The sequence below is a fragment of the Brachyistius frenatus genome, unplaced genomic scaffold (genome assembly GCF_029030835.1).
Source record: "Brachyistius frenatus isolate BFR_SWC_R1_liver_20210118 unplaced genomic scaffold, ASM2903083v1 Contig_22, whole genome shotgun sequence".
Classification (NCBI taxonomy): domain Eukaryota; kingdom Metazoa; phylum Chordata; class Actinopteri; family Embiotocidae; genus Brachyistius; species Brachyistius frenatus.
In genome coordinates this window covers 5,594,328-5,616,872 of record NW_027210621.1, presented here as the reverse complement: position 1 = coordinate 5,616,872, position 22,545 = coordinate 5,594,328, and the positions used below count along the sequence as shown (strand labels likewise).

Genomic DNA, 22,545 nt, shown 5'->3' with positions numbered 1-22,545 from the left:
TAGGTTAATGGCATGAATTAACTCAGATTTTAATGGAAATACAGCCCAGCTCTGAGTCCATTTCCATATTCAGGGTTGGCTCTTTCATTCAGAGGTCATGGTTAGCGAGTGTCACTCCGGCCGTGTTAATAGAACGAAGTTTGCCTGGGGATTACAAATGAAAAAAGTGCTCATTGTTTCTTGTAATCTGTCCGTGACTGTTTGGAGAAGCTTGTCGGTCTGGAGATTGTGTATTATGGGAAAGTCATAGCTAACCAAAGACCAGTTTTGAATAGTAAATTAACATCCCTGTTGAGCCTACTATATTGATTTTGAAATTAATATAGCCATGGATTCAAAGCTCCACAGGTGTACATCTGCATTTTTCACAATATTAGTTAATGACATAGCCACTATACATGTGATTTTACTCAATAAACAGTCCAAATATTATACTGTCTTTTCTTTGTCTTCAAATATTTGTCAGGTGAAACAATCTGTGTGTGTGCATGTGTGTTGACAAGATGAGAGAGAAAGAGAGACAGAGTGTGACTGTTTGTGTATAGCAGCAACAAACCTGAGATACTACAGTATGCTACCGTAAATCAACTTTATCTTCAAAATAAAAGCTCGGCTACACGATAAAAAAAAAAAAAAAAAAACTGCAGAAATATTATTTTTAGTTTCTGACTGAAGCTGTTGAAAATGTATTTACATGGATAGATTTTGGGGTTCATCATTGTTAAGTCTGGATCACCCTCTAAGTGAACTGGACAACTGCTCCATGACTCCACTTCTTCAGGGATCCAAACTGAGCAGGTTAACTAGGCTACAGTAATACAGTAATCGTGTGGGCTACAAGGTATTTGATTAACTTCTAAGTTTTTTGGGTATGTGCACTACACATATGCAGTTTCAAATAAGACCGACTTTAAAGTGTTTCAAATGGTCGCTACATTGTCTGGTCAAAACCAATAATTTTCTTCATTAGGCCATTTGAGTTTCTGTTTCTGTACAAAAGATGTAGATGAGAGTGGCGTCAATAGCATAACAAATATTGTATATACAGTACCTCGGGACCATAATCAAACCCTTTTATTCTAGGGCTTTCCCGTATTTGTCAGTATCTTATTTTGAAAATCGTAAGCGGAAGTCTAATGGTTTTTTTTCTACTTGACCGGTGTGTAAGTAGTTCGATCTCCCTCTCCTCTGTCTAATCACTTGCTCCGAGGACGTGTGGATGTACTCTGCAGTCCGCCGTGTCTCCGTGGCGCAGGACAGGACGGTCGCCACGCCTTCAGGGACGCGTTTTTTTTTTTCCACGGCGAGAGCTTCTGTCTGTGTCCGCCGTTCACCGGCAGCCACCTGCCCAGAACCAAGACATTTAACAAATAGACATTTTCTCCACTTGTATCAATCAGCCTGCGCCTCGGGAGTCCGGCTCCACTTCTCCCACTGATGCCATCAGAAGAGACTGCTTTATAAATTAATTTGGGAATATATCTGGCACGGCAGTTATATTGATTTGACATCGGATACAAGTCGGATAAAAGATGGGGACCAAAGTGTAGTGCTGGTAAGTAGTGCATAAAAGAAACAACTACCATATTAGCATATTAAGATTGCTCTCACGCCCGCAGCCTGCGTGCTTGCCATTGCACATTTGTGTGTTGAGGTCGCCTGTGTGTGTGTGTGTGTGTGTGTGTGTGTGTGTGTGTGTGTGTGTGTGTGTGTGTGTGTGTGTGTGTGTGTGTGTGTGTGTGAGCGAGCGTGAGAGGTGTTAAAATGCATGACACTGACTCAAACGCACCTTGTCATAAACACCGTGTCGTCACAAGTTAGAAGTTTACGAGCAACAGTGATGACATCATCATTCCTTATCGCGTTAGAGATACTGTAGCGCCCCTTGCATCACTTTACTACGACGGGCGCGTCACGGTCTGTGGCGTGAGTCAGCGGTGGGCATGTCGGTTTAAAGGACGCGTGAGGGGACCCAGTTTATTTGAACAGGACGGACCCACTGCGTCCTCTCTGCCTCTGGCTCATTTATAGTCGGGATAGAAGACATGTCGGCAGGTGACAGTGTGACGTGGAAAACAAAGACGGCGACCGCTGATAACTCTGACAAATGTCACACGTTCTGCTGTTGTGGGCCGGTTAACTGCCTCCATGGTGCAAAGCTGATCTCCTTTTGTGTAATTATTAACGTGGGAGTAGAGCCTCTGTGTAAACTCACTGCTGATTCCCTCTAACTGGCTCCTTTATCACTTGTATGCCTAAAATTCTTGGGAGGCAGGACAGAATAAACAGGTGTGGCACTGTTGACATTTTACTCCCTTTTTCTTCCATGGAAAGAGAATTTTTTTTTTGCATCATCCACTAAAGCATCCAATAGGCAGTCTTTTCACCTAAGGGCGATGTAGCAGCAGCTTGCACGGCTCCACAACACAAACCAAAAGGATTTGTTATCTGTCTCTTGCAGCTTACTGCAAAGTGGATGAAAGTAAGACCGGTTCTGTCAGTTAGCTGGGGAGTAATTCTAGCTGGGGTTGTTGATATTGCCAGTAACGCCACTTCTGCTCGCGGCACTCGCTCTCGCTCCCGCACCCACGATAGGTTTCCGGTCTTTCCTCCATGCCCGAGCCAGGCTGCATCTCCATCCGAGTGGCCCTTTTACATTTCGGGATCTCTCAGCATGGCGCTCCAGGAGACACCGGCAATCTCTCTCACCTCTTTAACACACCCTGCGTTCCTTTCTTTACTCCCCTCGCGCTGTTTGGGATGAAACCCTGAGAAATTTGCACCCTCTCACCTTCACTGGCAGTGTGTGCTGCTGTTTGCCCAGAAGGGTGACAAACAAACATTTATTTGCTCTGTGTCATGCTTGCTCATTGAGCGTGAGAGAGATGAAAGGCTTCATTGCTTCTCTCGAGTCAATGTCATCCACTCATTGACGCCCTTTGACTTTGCTTTCCGGTGATGAAGACCCAGTGAAGCCCTTTGTTCCACCTGTTTTGGGTTTCAGTTGACCTTGTCTGTGCCGAGCCCCCATAGCCCTTTGGGATAGAGGGGTTTTCAATAGAAATGAGAGCTTGCTCTAACAGCAGACAGGAGTTGTACAGGTGCGAGTCACCGGAGCTGGGGTCTGTCAGAAGTCGCCAGTAACAAGTGTGCAGGTACAAACGCACACTACAATTCATGTTCCTTCCAATTCAGGCCAAGTCAGCAGAGAATAACAGGTAGCACACCTGTTATTCTCGGTTAATGAGGGCATCCTTTTGTTTGACGTGACATCGAGAGAGGCAAGTTCCCAGGCAGTGAGGCCGTGTTGGTGTAGAGAAGAGGGGGGGGGCTCTCTGGGGCAGGTCGAAGAGGAGGTAAACACCGTAGCTGTTCCTCTGGTAGCAATGACAGCTTTATCACCAGCACAAGGTTTATGGGGTTGTCTGAGTATGGGGGAAGGGCAGTGTGTGTGTGTGTGTGTGTGTGTGTGTGTGTGTGTGTGTGTGTGTGTGTGTGTGTGTGTGTGTGTGTGTGTGTGTGTGTGTGTGTGTGTGTGTGTGCGCGCGCGCGTCTTTGAAGGAGTCATAGATCAGACACTATTCTACTCTACGGACATGACAGAATTCCAGCACCTTCTTGTGCTGCAGCAGTCCAAACAGAAATCTGCTTCGTGCGAGGAACTGCAGCTCAAATTGTCACTGTTAAAGACACATGCCGCACTGAAACTATACTCATTTATCTGGATGCGGCTGTGGCTCAGATGGTAGAGAGGGTTTCCTACTAATCGCAATGTTGGCTGTTAAATACCCGGCTCCTCCTGTCTGCATGCCTTTGGCAGGACACTGAATCACAAGTTGCAGGTGAACACCTTGCATGGCAGCTCTGTCACCACTGGTGTCTGTGTGAAAAGCGCTTTGTAGCTCACCTAGGTAAAAAGGTGCTTTATAAGTGCAGACCAGTTAACATTTCTCTGTTTTACTGAATGATCAGTGATCTGTGGTGAGATGTGCTTACAATCCATCTCCCTCCTGTGCCTTTTGAATAGCTGCATGATCAGTCAGTGACAAATGAAATGCTTTTGTTTCTCTTGTGTTTTTCTTTTTTTTAATGACAATTTTCAGTTTAGAGTGGATCTCTCCGTTTCATAACAATAATATAGATGATATAACATGACATCAGCAAGACAAATAGGTCACTGTTGAAAGGGAAAGAACGACCTTTTGTTCATCTTTCTTTGCATTCATGCACCGTCTCAATTTTCCCGTTTGGGGATTTCCCACATTTAGTATTACTTCACATCCAAATAATTTTCAGTAGTGCCACTAGATTGTCAAATATATTTGATTTTTCTTATACATAAGCTGCTCCTCAAAACGGGAGGAGCTCGACAGACAAAGATAACCTAACATTGCGATGGCCTGTCTACCTGACAGGCCTTGGGATGTTCCTTGGCTCCATAGGGATGATGGGACTGATCTCACTGACGGGTCGTGGCAGATGGGGTTCACATGCGGAATCGGTCAGAGCTGGCGGCTGTGACGCGAGAGCGCAAGAGAACAAACAAGGAATTTTGATTGGAATATAAGAGAAAGGAGGAGGTGTCACAGTGGAGACTAAGCAGGCATCTAATTACCTCCCAACAGGAGCCTTGACTCCATGGAAACGCTCTGCGCTCCCCACAGCTGGTCTTAGCTGCCTTTACACGGGCTGGATGCTGACATATGGGCAACTATTGGCGGTCAGTCTGCATGGATTTGGCGAGGTCACAAAAGCCATGGAATATGATTAGATCCCTGGTGGTTTCAGTAAACCGCTGGAGTAAGCATAATGATTACTGCATCAGATACAGGCTCTAAGTAATGAAATTGTCCTTGGTTGGTTCTGCTCACTGCAGCGTGTCACCAGTTTCAGATAAAGAAAGGGTTCCCCCATGTTGCTGATACAGCAGTTTTATGAGGAACAACATGTTGATATTTATCCCTAAGATTAGATTTTGGAAAAGACAAAAATGTGTCCATATCACTCAGTGTCATTTTTTAATCAGACAGTATCTGACTTAATTTTTTACAAAATTTAATACAGTGAATTTCTTGTCAGCTCTACAGCTGATCAAGTTCAGGCAAGCATTCAACTTTTGGAAGATTTGGTCTCTTTTGTAGAAAATTATGTTTATTTTTTTTTTCCAAATGAAATGGAACCTGTGGAGCAATATTTCTCAAATGCATCTCCACTTTGTTTCTATTGTGCACAGAAGTACATAGGAAGTGTAACACGCATTCCTGCTGGTTTCAAGATACTTTCATAATGGACATGAAGAAACAATGCGCCTACAGAGGTGAAGAAAAAGCGAACAAATGTGGCTCGAAGCAATGCAAGGTTCAAAGTACAGATTCCTACAAGGAGATCATCAGTTAGTCTGTTAACATTAAACTGATGCAGAAAGTGGAAATGCAACACGAGTTTGTGTGTGCCATGTATGATACATTAGCTTAGCTCAAGAACGTATTTATCAATGCACAAGTGTTATTTCAGAAACCATCGTGGACCCCAAAACTAGATATAAAGACATGAAATATCATTAAGTCCAAAGAGCAACGGGAAAGAGTTGTGGATTAATGAAGCGTATCTTCTGACCCCTGTCTGTCTCTGATCATATGAAACTACATGAGGCATGAGCTGGGATCAGACCAGGCCAGGCAATCCCCAAACAGTAATTACTACGCTTTGAGATCATACATCAGCAGTGACACACCACATGGCCTCTGCCGACGCTGGCTGTAATGAGCAGATAGATGTACTTTAACAGGAAAGGAGACAGCCGTGATGAAATTAGTAACGTGTGGTTATTAGATTTGCATCTGTTCCACCTCGCTCATTAATTTGTGGTGGTTATTGTGCAGGTTCGATTGAGAGTAATACAATGCTGAGTGGGTGTTTGGATGAACAGCCTCATTTTAAAAGGCGTTTAACAGACTATTGAGGTAGCTGCACATAGGCATTGTTTAATTCAGCTCTTCAGTCCGGATGCTCTCAACCACTACGCTCTTTTTTTTTTCCTTCCCATTTTCTTCCATTCACTTGGTTAGCTGGTAATTCCTCATAAGTAGCACTTTAGGTAAAATTATGCCTGTTTAGAGCAGAGACAAAATCACTCTTGTACGATTTCCTCCCTCCAAAGGAGCATTGCATCAAGGGTGGCTGTAAATTGGGATACTATGAATAATACATGGATGTTTTTTCAAAGCATTATGGCCATTGTGAATGACAGATTCAGGGCACTCAACACTCAGACATGTGCGATGTGCGATGTGCTCACTAAGAGCAAATCTGTGCTCAGCTCCAATTACCTCTAACATGATAGATTGCCCAGACGTATCGCGTCAGAGACCATCAACTAATTTTAATAAACCATTTTCATCCTCGTCAAAGTAGGGAAATGGATTCACAAGTGTATTTTTCAGACGTGTGAAATGGCTGGAAAGTGGAATCAGTGGATAGTGGTGCTCAACCTTTAGAGTTGGGCTCAAGGGCACAGACTTTCTCTCAGTTAATGTCATTTTTTTGTATTCCCTTTAAATGTAAGTTTTAGCGAATTAATATATTTGACTTCAGCAGTTTCTATCATGTGACATGCTCTTTGCATCTTGCTTCATCTTAATCAGTTTTGTTCAAATGCAAGAAAGCATTGAAGTATATCTGCACCCTCTTGGAGAACAGTAGGACAGATGGTTGTTTTCACAGTTAAGCAATGACTTCACTTGGACTTCGATGCACTTCGGCTTCCTCAGCCCTTCTGTAAGCACAAACACAAAGTTGCATGAGCACAGCTGTGTCCAAACTCGCTCAGGAATGAGGATGTCTACACACACGCAGAGGGCGTCTTCACGGAGGAGAATTCCCAGTGAGCTTTCACAGTGGGACTGATGGAGCTGGTGGGTGTGGAACAGGTGCTGGAATATCAATGTGAGCCCACTCAGACGATACAGGGGAATTCCAATACGGAGGATTTGGGGAGTGTGTCCCTGTTGAGCCCTGACTGGGATTCCCAACCTTCCTGAGGCTTGTACCACAGAGAGAAGCAGAGGAATGGGTGGGGAACCGGAATGCCTCGACTGTAACTCAATCCTGCGTTTGGCTGCTGTGTGGGTGCAAGTGTGCATGCATGTGCTTTTTCAAGACACAATGAACTCGTTTGTTTTCAGCTCCGCTCCTCCTCAGACGCACACAGACAACGTTGCCCAATAATAGATAATAGTGCGCTGGTTTGATTTTTGTCACAACGTGTGTGCGGTGACATGTGTGGTATTTTGCAGCGTCTCTGTTGTCAGCTGTGCCAGGCGGTCGCTGTGCGGCTCAGCAGCCAGATTGGCTCTGCCCCTGTACCTCCACACTTGGCCTGGATGCCAATACACTTTTGGGCTCCTGTAGAGACTGGGGATGATAACTGGGCAGAGAGGGCCAAAAAAAAGCCTCCCGTGCCAGCAGCTCCCACTGGGAGAGCAGGCTGCTGCGGGGCCATCTGTACAGGCGTCCTGACTGGGCATGTTGGAGAGTAGGCCTTGTAGCGGGAGATAAAGGAGACGGGGACGGGGACATGTGGACAGGGAAGGGGAGCGACAGGCCAGATGACAAATAGGTGTTTACTTTCTTTTTAAACCAATGCCATCATGAGAATATGCCATTATTTCTCGAGTCCCATCGTTTCAGCTTTCAAAGAACATTGTGGAAAATTGAGGGCAAAGCTGCAATACTCTGTGGATCACAAAACAGTGTCAGGACCAAAAATACACAACTAACTGCTTTTTTAGCACACAGTGCCAAAATAGATTAAGTGTGGAAATTGCAATGTGTTAAAGAGCGAACATGTGGATCCTAAATTAGAAAGGAAATGTTAGAGTATGCAAATTAGTTGTTGACTGCAGATGAGAAGCAGAGTTTAGTGAGTCTGACAGGAGATAAGTTCATAGAACTGGGACTGTCTGTGCACTAACCTCAGGGTGGGTATCACCCTCTCAAGCAGGATAGGGGACAGTTTTTACCCCAGTTTTTGTTTTTAGCTGTGTTCTCTGAAGCTAGGAAGCAACTACAGAAACTAAACAAAATGTTGCTGCAGTGGCCTGCCGGATATTTGTTGTGCTTTCCTGTGCTGCTCCTCAAAGAATAGCATTGCATCATGTAATGGTATCACTACTGCTTTGTGGGGTTTCTAAGTATTGATATGCCAAAATGATGTTCAGTCAGTTAGATATAAGGATTCTTGAACCTGGTCTGTGTAAAACTACATCAAAATGTATTTAATAATATGTTAAATACCGTAAATATAATGACCGGATTTATACTAAAACAAAGGAGAGCATTTATTTTGAAAATGTAAAGGAACTTCTTAGAAAGCAAAAGGACAAGAGTTCACTTCATCAAGCTTGTCAGGAAAAAATATCCAACTCCTTATCAGCTGAATATTGTGTGCTGATGCAGGAATACATTTGAATTAGGCTTTGTGTCTCAGCTTCACTGTCAAGGACATGAAAACAAGTTTGGAAACACACTTGTCTGGAGCTGATTCAAGGAAGAATGCCTCCGGGTGCAGATACAAATTTTGTTTATGGGTTTGTGTAATAATTCAGGTGGAGTTTGTGGGTTTGAAAATATAATGGATTTTTCTCCATATCATTTGTATTTCAGACATACTTGTGAGAAATGCTACTCATTCTTGCTTCAGCTCATAAGCTGATAAATAGTATGTTTAATCTTTTACATCCTAAAGGATGTTAACTACATCTGCTCCTATAAAAAGACGGGCTCATTGTCCTTTACTTTTCATAAGGATGTGCCAGTAAATCAGAGTCAGAGGCCACAGTGGAAGTGTTTCTCTTTTTAAAAATGACTCTGACTGCAGTCACAGCCTTTATGAACATGAGCCAAACAGCTGATGTCTTTACAGTGATGAGTCCAGAGTGTCCACAAAGATGGCCACAAAGCTAGAACCATACTCCCTCTGTCCCCAATCAGAAACCTTAACTCTTGACCTTTACCCTTTGACCCCTTAATGGGACAGGTCAGACTGATTTGATTTGTTCTGAATGAGCCTCTTAATGGAGAGACTTCTCTCATGCTGACTGTTCTCAGCCATTAACCCCTTAGTGAAAGAGCAGATTTGTCAGCAGTTCTGCTACTCTCCCCAACGCACACGCAAACACACATGCACACACACAGTAGGTGTGAGGAGTAATGGTATTTATTCAGTGAAACGGGTTTTACAGAGACCAAAATGGAAATGACATCTAGAAGACAGAGATTAACAGAGTTGTGAAAGTGTTTGACAGCTTCAAGCTCCTCGGTCATGTCAGGGATGCCATTGTTTTGTCAACACACGCACACACACACACACACACACACACACACACACACACACACACACACACACACACACACACACACACACACACACACACACACACACACAGGTAGACAGTCAAGGGTGCTGATAAAGATTGTGGGTCTCCAGACAGTGCCATTCTGTTAATCATGATAGAACAAAGCAGCTGGATCCCCTGATGCAATGATAACAGCCTGACAGAATCACAAGACAAAACACACACACATGGCAAGGGCCCTGAACAATGACACTCCCCCCAGCTGTCTAGACAGAGTGCAGGGCTGCCTTTGGCTGGCTACTGGAGTTCTCAAGGGGGATTAGAGCATACACAGCTACTCTCACCTGTTCTTAGCTGCTTGTTTCTCAATATGTGTGTGTTGTTGTTTTTTTCATGCAGACTTGATGTAATGTGACAGGCACAGAGGGAGCTGGGTGTACTGGGAGGTATGGAAACAAAGTCAGAGTAAAGCTATGGATGAATTCTTCACACTGTAAGAAACAGTGGTGTTGGCAATATGGTTGTAAAATATTAAATCTTCTAGTAAAAGTAAAAATCTGAGATATTTTAAAGGAAGTATCAGTTCTATTTTGATTATTTGGCATGCAGTCAAAAGACTTAGTGTTGGGTAAGTCAGTGTGGGAGTTAACAAGAAGGCATAGTTCAAATTGGCAAATTGTTTGGTTTCAACATGGTATTATGTGGAATAACCGATAGCTCATGGCAGCTAACGTTAGCTGATGTACAGCAAACTACATTATACACTGCTCTCACTGACATTATTGAGTCATTTTGCTCACTTTCTGACTCTTTTCTGCTCTTTAACTCTACAAGTGCTATTTTCCTTTGATAAAAGTGTCCTTTGTCAACAAATGCTACACAGTCTGGCTTTAACTGCATGTGAGTACTTGCAGATGCATCACTGCTTTTTCTTTCAGCCATAATTGTTACTTCAAATTCTCCCATTATTATGATCCTTAACAGTTTGTAGTCACACAGACACTGACAGCTGGACTACTGTACAGTGTACACATCTGCAGAGGAGGTCACTGACTGACTTGTCCTCACAGTTTACAAACTGTGAGCTACTCAAGACAGCAGATCGGTAGATCAGTGATGAAATAATGAATCAGAGCCTGAGAAATGCTGGAGGGAGGAGTGGGGAGAAATAAGGAGAGTGGAGATTATCACAAGTGATAGAGGAAGTCATTGACAGTATGGGCACGTAGAATAGAACTCTCAGTCACTTCCATACATATATGAATACAAACCCAGAGACAGAGGGGCGTGTGAAGTGTTTGTATGCATGAAATGACTCAGAGAACCTGCTGGATTTAGTCACACAGACACCTAAAGCTGAGCAGACTCTGTCCTCCTCTCAGTCCTAACATGAAGCAAGTTCCCTTTTAGCTCTCCCTCTGCATTGTTGTCCTTACTGAAGCATGTTGGATTTGTCCATGTCTCTGCATGTTAGGCCATGTCTTCTCTGTGCCTGCATGTTGTGATCCAATCTAGAAGAGGTCATTGCAAGGACACCCCAGTCTCGCCTGTTTCAGGACCTTATCTAGACAGTGGCGATGACTTTTATGGGAGGAACAGCTCAAATATTGTATTAAGAACATTTTAAATGAACTTAACATTTTAAGTGCAGGTCCTCGGTAAAATGGACAATTAATACTCATGCATTTACTCATATGTGTGAGTTTTCCCTATTAGGGAAGGTGCAAGGCTTCAGTGTGTTGATTGATACAGCTCAGTCGGATCTCTACAGTATTGTTTGGTCACTTAAACACTTCTGTTTTGCCTGTTCCGCTCACTGTATCATAGAGGAGCGTGTGATGGGGAGCCGTGGTTATAGCTCTGAGTAGCTTCTGCAACCACAACAAATATGAGAGATGTGGCTCTGGGTATCAGTAGTGTATGTAGGAAGGAAAGCTATGAAAACACCTTGCAGAACGACCAACTCCCCTTCCCCCAGCCTTTTGTGTGCCTGTCTGTGTGTTTGTATCTAGGTGTGCACAAGTGCATGAATAAGTGCTCAAATGTAGGGGGAACAAAGGAAAGCTGAACCCCTCATCACACAGGAAACTTGACACATGAGCTGCTCTTCTGCACAGCACTGTGAGTTTGACCTTTCACCCCAGGGATCCATGACAATGATTTATGGAAGTGGGACCTGAAGGTCAGCAGGGGACAAAATGACTGCAGCGAACCTGGAACATAAGGTTTCCTCCAGTTTTAGGATGGTGGCTGATGTTGCCATATAATGCTACATTGCTGCTTGTTCCTGCTCTAAATTGTACACATTTTAGTGTGTTGCAGTTTATTAAAGTAGTTCAACTGAAGCTGTGCCTTATCTGACAGCCCCCCTTTTTTCTTCTGCTGTATTTCTGTTAGAATGAGATTGTATGAGTACACATTCAGCCCTGGCTATTGTCTGAGCTACAAACAATAGGAAGAATATGCAGTGTTTACATCTGAACTAACTTCCTGCATGTTGCTCAAGGTCTCACTGTCAGCACGTGGGTTTGCTGCTTTTCTCATGACTCCTGCCGGCTCTCTGGCTTTGTGTCATCAAAGGCACCCCGAGAATTCCTTTGTTGTTTTTGATTATGAGTGATACAGGTAGATATAGTCACCAGGTGTGGTCAGTGAGAGCCAGGAGCAGAGATGACAATTTATAATGTCCAATGAATGAAATTTTATTTAGTTTAATCTGCAGTTTTTGCTTCCTAGCATGTCATTTTAAAACTTAGTAATGGAGAAGTTTTTTCTATGATATGTAATTTTCATGTAGGTGACATTAGGGTGACCGCACCTTGAGAACCACAATGCTTTCTATTTCCGTCGTATCTCTTCTCTAGTTTAAAGTACATAAGGTCGTGCAGTGTTAGTCCATTGAGGGAGAAGCATGTTCCATTTTTTTAAATGTGTAACTTAAAGCATTTGTAAAGGAAAAGACACACAAGGGCAGTATTGGAGGCAACACGATCGCTGGCAGCAACAGTCTCCACAGCGACTGAGTGACCCATTTTCGCTCGCTCCTCTGTCTTGTCGGTGCAGGAGACGGGCCGGTTGTCGGGGGGGCACTCTGTATCCCCCGACAATGGCAGTGCATCATCAGGTGAATGGAATCAGAGTGTTTGCTGCAGAGAATAGGAAATTATTCTCTGAGAGGATGAAGAGAATATTGAAAAAGGGTGAATGTTGGCTGATATAGAGGCCTAACAGATCAACTGCAGTGAGAAAAACAGAATGATGCATCATGCGATCAGTTATTTCATGTGTGCAGAGCAACATTTGTCAAACATGAACCTAACAGAACAGTATATTGCAAAGAGATTTGTCTTCTGTTACAAACATTACATCAAATCTGAAGGTTCCCTTCCACACAAAGGGCACAAGAACTTATCAGATATCAATATTTTACTAAAAGAGAATAATGCTTAAATAATCATAATCATCAATAAAACATGAAATAGAGTTGATCTTTAATCTCACCTTCATCATATAACCATGTCTTTTCTCTTCCTGGAGACCCTTGTAGGTATATTTCAAGAGCTAATGGGTCCTTGAATGTAAATGCACAGAGAGCATCAACTGGCATAAGCCTTGAATTACACTAATACATAAGGTCTTATTTAAATGTCTATGTAGGGAAGTATCTATGCCAGAGACCTGAGCAAAATTTGCATTAAATACTGGCACTACTTTTTACACTCCTTATTCCTCATTCTTTCCTGCTGACAGTCGTTTTCTCTGTGTGTTTGTGTTTTAGTCAGGAATGCCCCAGACTGTGTGCTCAGGCACCATGTTTACCACTCCCAGTGGCTTCCGCCCTCATCTGGCCTGTGCTGAGCCTGGGGAGGAGGAGGCCCCACAGGAGGGCCCGGGGCCTGGGGCTTGCCTGGCCGACGGGCCCTCAATCACGTCGGCCTCCCTGGACACGCTGATCCAGAACCTGGTGCCCACTGCCGATTACTACCCCGAGGTAAACTGGAAGGCACTACAGTCACTCCACAGTTCATTATAAACTGCATCCGCCTCAGAAAACCCATTTCAGTTTATAGTCGTAGTGACAGTGCTGCCAAATAGATTATTAACCCCATGTCTCTTTAAAGTGCTACTCTGCTTCCTTTAATTACAGAAAGCTGCAGTGTTTTTTATTGATGTGTTGGGAGTGTCTTAACAAATGTCTCCTTCTGTCCATTGACAGAAAGCCTATGTGTTTACCTTCCTGCTGAGCGCTCGTCTGTTCATTGCTCCTCCGGAGCTGCTGGCCAGGATGTGTGAGCTGTGCATCAAACAGCAGCAGCTGGATCAGAGCCCACTCGATACGGTCAGCACTGCACCGCACATAAATATATATTCCTGTATGTACACGATCAGCCTAATGAACAGCAATGTCACATCAGAAGCATTAATGCATGCTTATGTTCTGCATGTAAGCAACCACTAATTTTTGTCCCCCACAGTTTGATGGCGTTCTGTTTCGGTGGTGTAGAAACAGTTGTTAACCTGTTTTGCTTAAACAGGCAAAAGTACGCAAGTTTGGTCCCAAGATCCTGCAGCTGCTGACAGAATGGACAGAGACGTTCCCGTCCGACTTCAGGGACGAGAAGATGGTCGGACACCTTAAAGACATCATCCACAGGATAGCTCCATGTGACGAGGTACACTGATGACTAGCCATATGGTAGAAATCCAATCATCTCTAATGATTGAGGACTTTTCTTTCAATTTTGAAGGGTTGTAGATTTAACATTAAAAAAAAATTAAAAAACAAACAAAAAAAACAGCGACTTGAGAAGTTAATAGTTTTCTCAGGAGGTTTGCGATGAGCTGCAAGAATCTTGATTTTGAGCCACACTAGTTATTGCCATTATAACCTCTATAAGCTGCAGCTGCAGAGCTCTGGTGGGGAACAAAATTTAATTATCATCACTACCTCTGTGGTAGGTGATGGAGGGAGTCAGAGTGTCAGTGCAGGATGAGTAGCCACAGCCCAACTGTTGCACAGTTTTACATTACAGGAGAGAGGAGTGGAGAGAGGAAGGAAGGATATTAGAGGAGTGGCTCTGTCTGCTGCCTCTAGGGAAAATTGAGGGAGGTAGATGGATGGAGAAAATTGGGGGGGATGGGATACAGGAGCAGAGAGAGCAGAAGAAAAGGTAGGGGTTGAAGAGGATGATGAAGTCAGAGGGGAAGAGGAGGAAAAATGGAGGGAGGTGAGGGGAGGACAGAAAGAGGAAGGGCAGGTGGTGATGAATGTGCTGCTATTTACAGCTGGCTGTCTCCAGGATGGGTGTGTGTGCATACATGAGGGAGCGGTGGCTCTGGGTCATTTGTGAGACAGACTGACCTAACGGCCTCCGGTGAACAGTCAACTGGAGGGAGGGACGCCAGACAGCACATCACAGCTTCAGTGTGAAACCCTCCATAAATTTGAATTCACCTAACAAATTGCACTGTATTTTTAATTGTAAGACTCTCTCAAACATCAGTAGGCACTGTCAAAATAAACTGCCTTTGGGCTCAAAATAAAGATATTTCTAAATGCGTAGGAGATTACGTGTTTTCACCAAATAGCAACCACCCATACAATGACACAGTTAATGTTGTACCAATTAACACATAATAAAGAGTGTATAAATTGCCAGTTATTTATTAATTCTCAGTTGCTCTAAATATTTACCCACACACAGTACAGAGGCCAAATTTACAGGATGGTTCAGATACACACATGCAGACAAAAAGTGGTCTGCAGTGATGGAGGAAGTAATAAGATCCTTTATTTAGGTTTAGTATGAACACCAGAGTCCATCACACTCTCCTCTTCTCTCCTCTCCTCTCCTCCTTCTCTTCCTCTTCCTTTTCTCTCCAGGCGTACTGGAAAACCCTAAACCAGGTGCTGCAGAAACTCAGCCAGAGGCTGGCCCTGATGAGCCAGGGGGAAGAGAGCATCGTTAAGGTCTCCCTCAACGCCTCCTCCATCTCTGACAAGCTGGTGGCCTTCAAGACCAAGCCTCCGCCCATTCAGAAGGACATGCTTTCCATCTGCAACGACCCCTACACACTGGCACAACAGCTCACCCACGTGGAGCTGGTGAGGAGCGGGTGGGGGGAGGGAGAGAAGTGTGGGTAAGACGGTCAGGGTAACATGATAACAAGGATGGACGAGGAATGGAAAGGATGGACGGGGGGGGGGGGGGGCGGTGAAGCTTGGTTGGAGATTTAGTCCATGTCAAGGACATAAACATAAAATAAAAGACATCAAACAGGGAGATAGAGGGAGATGGTGAGTGTGATATAATATCACTTGAAAAGAACAAAGAAAAGACGACGGGATGCATAGCAACAAACTGAGATTTGTAGAATAACTTAACATTGCGATCATGTAGCATTTAAAGCTGCTTGTAGTTTGATCTTGATTATTACTTGTCAGCTATTCCAGCACTAACTGCCTTTCACCCAGAATAACAGAAGGAAGAACAGAGGAAATAATGCAATGAAACATACATGAACAAAGGATCTGTGCAGCGTCCCTCACATTGCATGCGTGGTGCTTCCAGTCTATTCATGTGTGTCTTGATGTGTGCACGTGTATCTGGGGGTGGTTGCGTTTCTCTCCGTGTGTGTTATGTGTGAGTGTGCCTGAGTAAGCTTGTACCCTTGTCTGAGCGGTGACATCACCCCAGAAGTCAGTGATGTGCCAGGGGCTTCAAACAAAGGGGATAGAGCTGCTGTGGATATATGTGACCTGACAGCTTTACACTCTGACACACACACACACACACACACACACACACACACACACACACACACACACACACACACACACACACACACACACACACACACACACACACACGCACACACACAAAAGGAGAGGGAAAGGCAGAGATAGACATGCTTGTACACCACGCACACATTTTTGACTTGATTATATCTTTTGTAGGTTTTAGCTTGTTGGTACTGATTAAAGAAAACACAACAAAAAAAAAGGATGGTGATGATGAGGTTTTTTGTGTGCAGCACTGTTTTGGATTGTATCACGAGTTGAGATGGTCCTAGTGAGTCATCTTGATTTGCACATGTGTGTGACTGCGCAGCTGTCTTTTAATAGATGTGAATATTGTCTGAAGTGTCACTTTGAGGAAATATGACTCCAATGAGTCACATCAATGAGTCATTACTTCCTCTTATTGATTGCCTTCCATTACTGAAATGAAATAATTATTAATGGGACTACCCCCATCGGGGTGTGTGTGTGTGTGTGTGTGTGTGTGTGTGTGTGTGTGTGTGTGTGTGTGTGTGTGTGTGTGTGTGTGTGTGTGTGTGTGTGTGTGTGTGTGTGTGTGTGTGTGTGTGTGTGTGTGTGTGTGTTATGAAGACCTACATGTTTACACTGTCGCATTGTAGGGATGAAGATATATATGTTTATCAGGCAACATTTAGAGAGTAGTCATTATGGTTATAGTAAGTCTCTTGGAAATTAATATAAGTCGGTTAAATGTCTCGAAGTGAAGGAAACATTACTCTCTGTGTGTTTTCCAGGAACATTTGAGTCGTATTGGGCCAGAGGAGTTTGTCCAAGCCTTTGTCCAAAAAGACCCACTGGATGGAACTCAGGTAAACTTTTATTTTGAGCATTTGTAATTCAAATATGTTTCTGTCTGTGTCCAGTGTTAGTTTCAGGATAAATGCACATATATGAATTATAATGTGAATTTTTGGTGATGTTTTGCAGTGCAGGTGTAAACTCATTGTCTGTCCTGAGGTCAAACCACAACTTTTTTTTTTTTTTTTTTCATATTTTCAATTTGTTTTGTCGAGAAATCCTGATGGAAGCAGAATTTAAGATTCGCTGTCACAGTAAAAAAAACAAACAACAACAACATAAAAAGCCTTGTATATTATGCTGTTGGTGTCTAGTATCTAATACGGATTTGCTTCTTAAAAGGGACCAAACATAGGTCAGCAGGCCAAAATGGCAAAAACAGCTCAGGAATATCACAAGGTCTAGCTGGCCCATACAAGTGCTCCATCGGCCATCTTTATGTAACTGTTGAATGCTTTCCTCCTCACTTCCTCCCCTGTCACTCCTTCACTATGGTTTCTTTTCATATTTGGCTGCCATCTCTTTAACTCCTCTCCGAAGGTCCTTCCCCTTACACTTCATCATGTTCTCCATTTGTCCTCTCATTTTTGCTCCCAGCTCGCTGTCTTTGTCAGTTAAACTCACAGGAGGTCAACATGTAGATAGGAAGCTAATTAGTATCAGCAGTATTCCCTACGGTAGCACTTCCTAAACTCATTTGTTATGTGTGTGTGTGTGTGTGTGTGTGTGTGTGTGTGTGTGTGTGTGTGTGTGTGTGTGTGTGTGTGTGTGTGTGTGTGTGTGTGTTTTGCGTTTGTGCATGTGTGATTCATCAGCAGCCATGTTTCAGTGACCAGAAGAAGAAAACCTCTAACCTCGAAGCGTACGTCAGGTGGTTCAACAGACTATGTTACCTGGTGGCTACAGAGATTTGCATGGTGAGTGGAAAACATTTTGACACCAGGTACTCACTTATTCTGACATTGGAAGCAAACAGACGACACAAAATATTCTCATAATGCCAAATATGAAGAGTGTGCAAAGTGTCCAAAATATTGGGAACACTTACCCTGTCCACAAAATGAGACTACCAGTGATGAAAAGCACTTTGAAAGATGTTTTTTTTTCTGAAACGTACAACCGGAAACACTGAAATGTCAGTAACATTGTACAGGAACTTTAAATGAAAATTTTACAATTAGTGCATGTCCACATTTTATTCCTTTATTCATTATACCTCCAGCCTTCTGTATTTTTTCATATTTTAAATAATAATCTGTGGAAAACTTTCAAATTCATATTATAGTAGTATTTGATTCTTGTAAACAGCATCTCAAGGTAGTTTAGTTTTCACGGCGCATCACTGCCTTATAATGGATATGTGGTGTTACTGCACTCTCATTGACAAGGTTTGGGTCTGTATCTGTAGAGAGAGATAGAGAGAGATAGCATCTACTGTGAAAAATTACATAAATATGAAATAAATGACTCTTGTCCCTATTTTGCAGCCAGCGAAGAAGAAGCAGAGAGCCCAGGTCATTGAGTTCTTCATTGATGTGGCCAGGGAGTGTTTCAACATTGGAAACTTCAACTCCCTCATGGCCATCATCTGTGAGTTGTTCATTTTACAATATCTGAGCATATGGGTACTTGATTATTCCTATGTTTGTGTAATGTAATGAGTGAAAAGGGTTGTTTTTTTTGTGTGTGGAAAATCCTTATCGGACACACAAGCAGAATATTAGTATTATTGGGTATTATTATTTTAAGACATGTCTGAAGGGGATTTTCAAAGTCTATTTTCTCTTGTAGCTGGTATGAACATGAGTCCTGTGTCACGACTGAAGAAGACTTGGGGCAAAGCCAAGACTGCCAAGTTCTTCATTCTCGAGGTAAACACAATGCAACGATTCTCTGTCTGAGAAGTACAAGACGGATAACAACTTGAACCTGACAGTGTATTGTTTGTTGCCATTTGCTTTGACAGCATCAAATGGATCCTACGGGAAACTTTTACAACTATAGGACTGCCTTGAGGGGGGCCGCCCATCGCTCTCAGACTGCCAACAGCAACAGAGAAAGGGTGGGGTTCAGCACTACATCGCTGCGATTGCTCTGAGAGCATGCTGCCGTCGGTTCAGTTGTTTTCATCTTCGTCCTCCTGCCTGTTTTCTCTCCTCAGATTGTGATTCCCTTCTTCAGTCTGCTAATAAAAGACATTTATTTCCTGAATGAAGGATGCGCCAATCGGCTGCCCAATGGCCATGTCAACTTTGAGGTGAGCCGCTGTCCCATTTCTCCTCTGCCTTACTTATTAAAATCTTAGCCCATATCTCAATTACTTAGTCTCATTTTGTGTTATTTGTGGCAAATAAATTTGGGTGTTTTTAAAAAAAAATTTTTTAATCTTCTTAAAGAAATTTGTGGAGTTGGCACGGCAAGTTGGGGAGTTCATGATATGGAAACGGGTGGAGTGTCCGTTTGAGGAGGATCGGGCCATCCTACACTATCTCCACACTGCTCCCATCTTCAGCGAGGATGGTGAGAACCTGCCACATTTATCTTTAGTCAGACTAGCATCATGGGTCGATGGACGGCAGTGACAACCAGTTTAACACTTTATTCCAGACTGAAATATCTCAACAAGTCCTGAATGTATTTGCATGAAACTCTGCACAGATATTCATGGTTCAGAGACAAAGAATCTTAATGACCCTGGCGATTCGCTGACTGTTCTTCTTTTCCACTTGACAAATATTGACTGGAATGTCATGAATTTAGCTAAAGACATTCATATTTCCCTCAAGCTGAATTGTCATAATTTAAAAGAGTGTGCACGATTTAGTGGCATCTAGTGTTGAGGTTGCAGATTGCAACCACGAAAAGACCTCTCACCTCCAAGCATCTAAAAGAAACTACAGTGTTGAAACTTGCGAGAAGGCTAGTTCCCCGAAAAGTCCTTCTAGAGCCAGTGTTTGATTTGTACCTTCGGGGCTACTGTAGAAACATGGTAGGCTTCGTGGAAGAGGACATGTAGATATGAATGGCTCATTCTAAGGTAATAAAAACACATAAAGTCTCAGGTGATGCTAATGGCAACAAGAATATTGAATATGATATTTCATTTTGACCAGTAGATCCCTCTAAATTCTACACACTGGACCTTTAATTTATCCTTTTTCATTCCTTTTGTCGCTGTAGATAGACTCTTCCGTATTTTTTGAGACTTTTCTGCACAGTCCAGTTCAAGTATTTACCTGACACTTTAAAATGTATTTTACTGACAAAACCTCTTAACTCGTCCGTTTCTTTCCTCATCCTTGCACAGGGCTCTATCTCGCATCCTATGAGAGTGAGAGTCCAGAGAACCAGGTAGAAAAGGACAGATGGAAAGCACTCAGGTGAGAACACGTCAGATCAGAAATGCGATTGATTCTAAATCAACATACTTTCCGTCATCAACCTTTCACCTCTTTTCTCCCACCAGGTCTAACGTCCTGGGAAAGACATGAGGCACTGACGGCAGTTAACCCTCCCACCGACGAGGGCGCGTGTGTTCTCTTTGCACTAAACTGAACTGTGAAGGAACCTAGCTGGTACTTAGGTGTTTTTCTATGAAGAAATGGTGGGGGGAAAAAAAAGAAAAGAATCACGATGAACAGGATTCATCAAGAAGTGTGTAAAAAGAATATAAGAAAAAAAAAAAAAGAACACATTAGAACAGTGAAGTACAAGTGTTAAGCTTAAGAAAAGAGCAAAATCCCTTTGCAGGACATCAGTGTTGAGGTACAGTGTGTTGGAGAGGGACACAGCTTCTCCATCTCCCTCCCCTTGATGTGTGTTTACTCTGTGAAGATGTTTACTACTTTAGAGAGTACAGTTACAGGGAAAACCACTTTCTAAAATGAAATTCCTACTGATGCTGTTTGTTGTTTTTGTATTTGCTCCTTACTCTCTTTCTCTTTCCCTTTGGTCCAAAGCCTCGTCTTGGTATTTAATTTGACTTTTTTTCCCTTTACTTGTAATGGAACTTAAACTGACGTGAAGGGCGCTGGCTAGCCCGAATCAGCTGTCACATTTTATAGGTCTACTGAAGGAAAGGCAAGTGCGTGTATCTGGGAAGACAAAAGACGACACGCCGTTTAGCATTTTACCACTTCATCTCTTCTTATATTTGTGAGCGTGAGTGATCCGGGTGTTCATGCGTTCATGTCTGTTCATATTTTCACCGTCCTGTGTTGCACGAGAATGACTGGAGAAACCTGTTTGTGGTTCATCTCTTCTTGTACTTTTTATTTATTGTATTTTATTTTGGGGACAGTGTTGGGTGGGGAATATGAACTGTTTAAAAAGTGTTTACTCCTTTTAAATGTATTGTGCCATTAATGCAAGAATAACTACAGTAACAGGAGCCAGGCCAGATGTAGATTGTGTACAGGTGACATTTACCCTTCATGTTTCTGCTCTTCAGGAAATTTTCTCTGACTGATGTTCAGTTGTCTAATATATTTATGGAGATTTCTGTGCTGACAGATGTATAGTTTTTATTGTAACTTTGCTTTACCGAATATGAAGTCCAAACGGCATGTTACAGTGCGACAGGTGTTTTTAAAGGGGCATTAGCGTATCCACCTTGTGAAGAGTACTACTGCAACACAGACTTTGTAGTGATGACGCCTTGTCGCAATTTGTGGAAGGATGATGGTGAATTGGGGACTTCTGTCTTGCTATAAAGTAAAGAGGGAAACTTGTGCCATATGATTCACTGGTTGTCATGACAATTCAGGTTCCTTTGACTTGAAATGTGTTGTTGAATCGTTTTGTGCGGTTGTCACTGAGCTTTGTTTTTGGCAGTTTTGTTGTGATTCTGGAGCCCTTTTTTGGGGGGTGGGAGCAGAGGAGGGTTACGGGGAAGGAAGCGGGAACTATGTAATTATAAGCTTTTTCAAAAACAGTCTTATTCAGTTTGCTATTATTGATTGATGTCAATGTTTTCTCCTAAGAAGCACCTTTCCCTCTTTAAAACAGACTGACTTTAATTCCTCCTCCTCATTTGTCATCAATTAACTTGCTTTTGCCGTAACCCCTTCCCCAGATAAATTAAGATTATAGAGAGCCAGACATGTGATGTCAGATCTGCCATTCAAGGTGAAGACATGTTTTAATAAAACATTGCCTGTGCTGAACATGTGTTTTCAATGACAATCGCCTACATCACGTTAGTTCTGCTCTTTTTAACAGTGTAATAAGACTGCCGAGTCGAGTCCATCTCTACATTTTTGCTTACACGTACATGGCAGTGTGCAGTGAAAGGTGTGGAATAAATTCAGTTTTATTTTTCTGGGTGGAGCAGACGCACCTCTGGCTTTAACATCACTGCAAAATTTGTGACTGGTTCCTAAAAAGCCTTTAATAAAAGTAAACCATGTTTAGCTGACAGATTTTGGTTGATTTTGTTTATGAATGAGATTTGTGTGTGTGTGTGTGTGTGTGTGTGTCCATTTAAAGTTTGTAGCTTGGTCTATCTAAGTCGATAAATTCACATACAGTTAGGCGTTATCTAATTTGGATGAGAGAATTTTCAAATGT

The 22,545-nt window shown here is 42.9% G+C and overlaps 1 protein-coding gene across 2 annotated transcripts; it reads left to right on the top strand.

The window, feature by feature from the left end:
* Nucleotides 1–1,201: 1,201 nt before the first annotated feature.
* On the top strand, nucleotides 1,202–22,395 carry LOC138620141 (ras-GEF domain-containing family member 1C-like). Of its 2 annotated transcripts, none has more exons than XM_069697113.1 (14): nucleotides 1,202–1,555; nucleotides 13,135–13,347; nucleotides 13,573–13,695; nucleotides 13,892–14,029; nucleotides 15,241–15,462; nucleotides 16,914–16,988; nucleotides 17,796–17,894; nucleotides 18,465–18,567; nucleotides 18,769–18,848; nucleotides 18,944–19,039; nucleotides 19,139–19,234; nucleotides 19,374–19,497; nucleotides 20,285–20,357; nucleotides 20,444–22,395. In XM_069697113.1, exons 2-14 carry the CDS (start codon nucleotides 13,141–13,143, stop codon nucleotides 20,466–20,468), a joined length of 1,461 nt encoding a protein of 486 aa, XP_069553214.1. In that variant the 5' UTR covers nucleotides 1,202–1,555; nucleotides 13,135–13,140; the 3' UTR covers nucleotides 20,469–22,395. The 2 variants fall into 2 exon arrangements, with proteins under 2 accessions (XP_069553214.1, XP_069553213.1); XM_069697112.1 differs by having other exon boundaries at nucleotides 17,793–17,894.
* The last annotated feature ends 150 nt before the right edge of the window (nucleotides 22,396–22,545 follow it).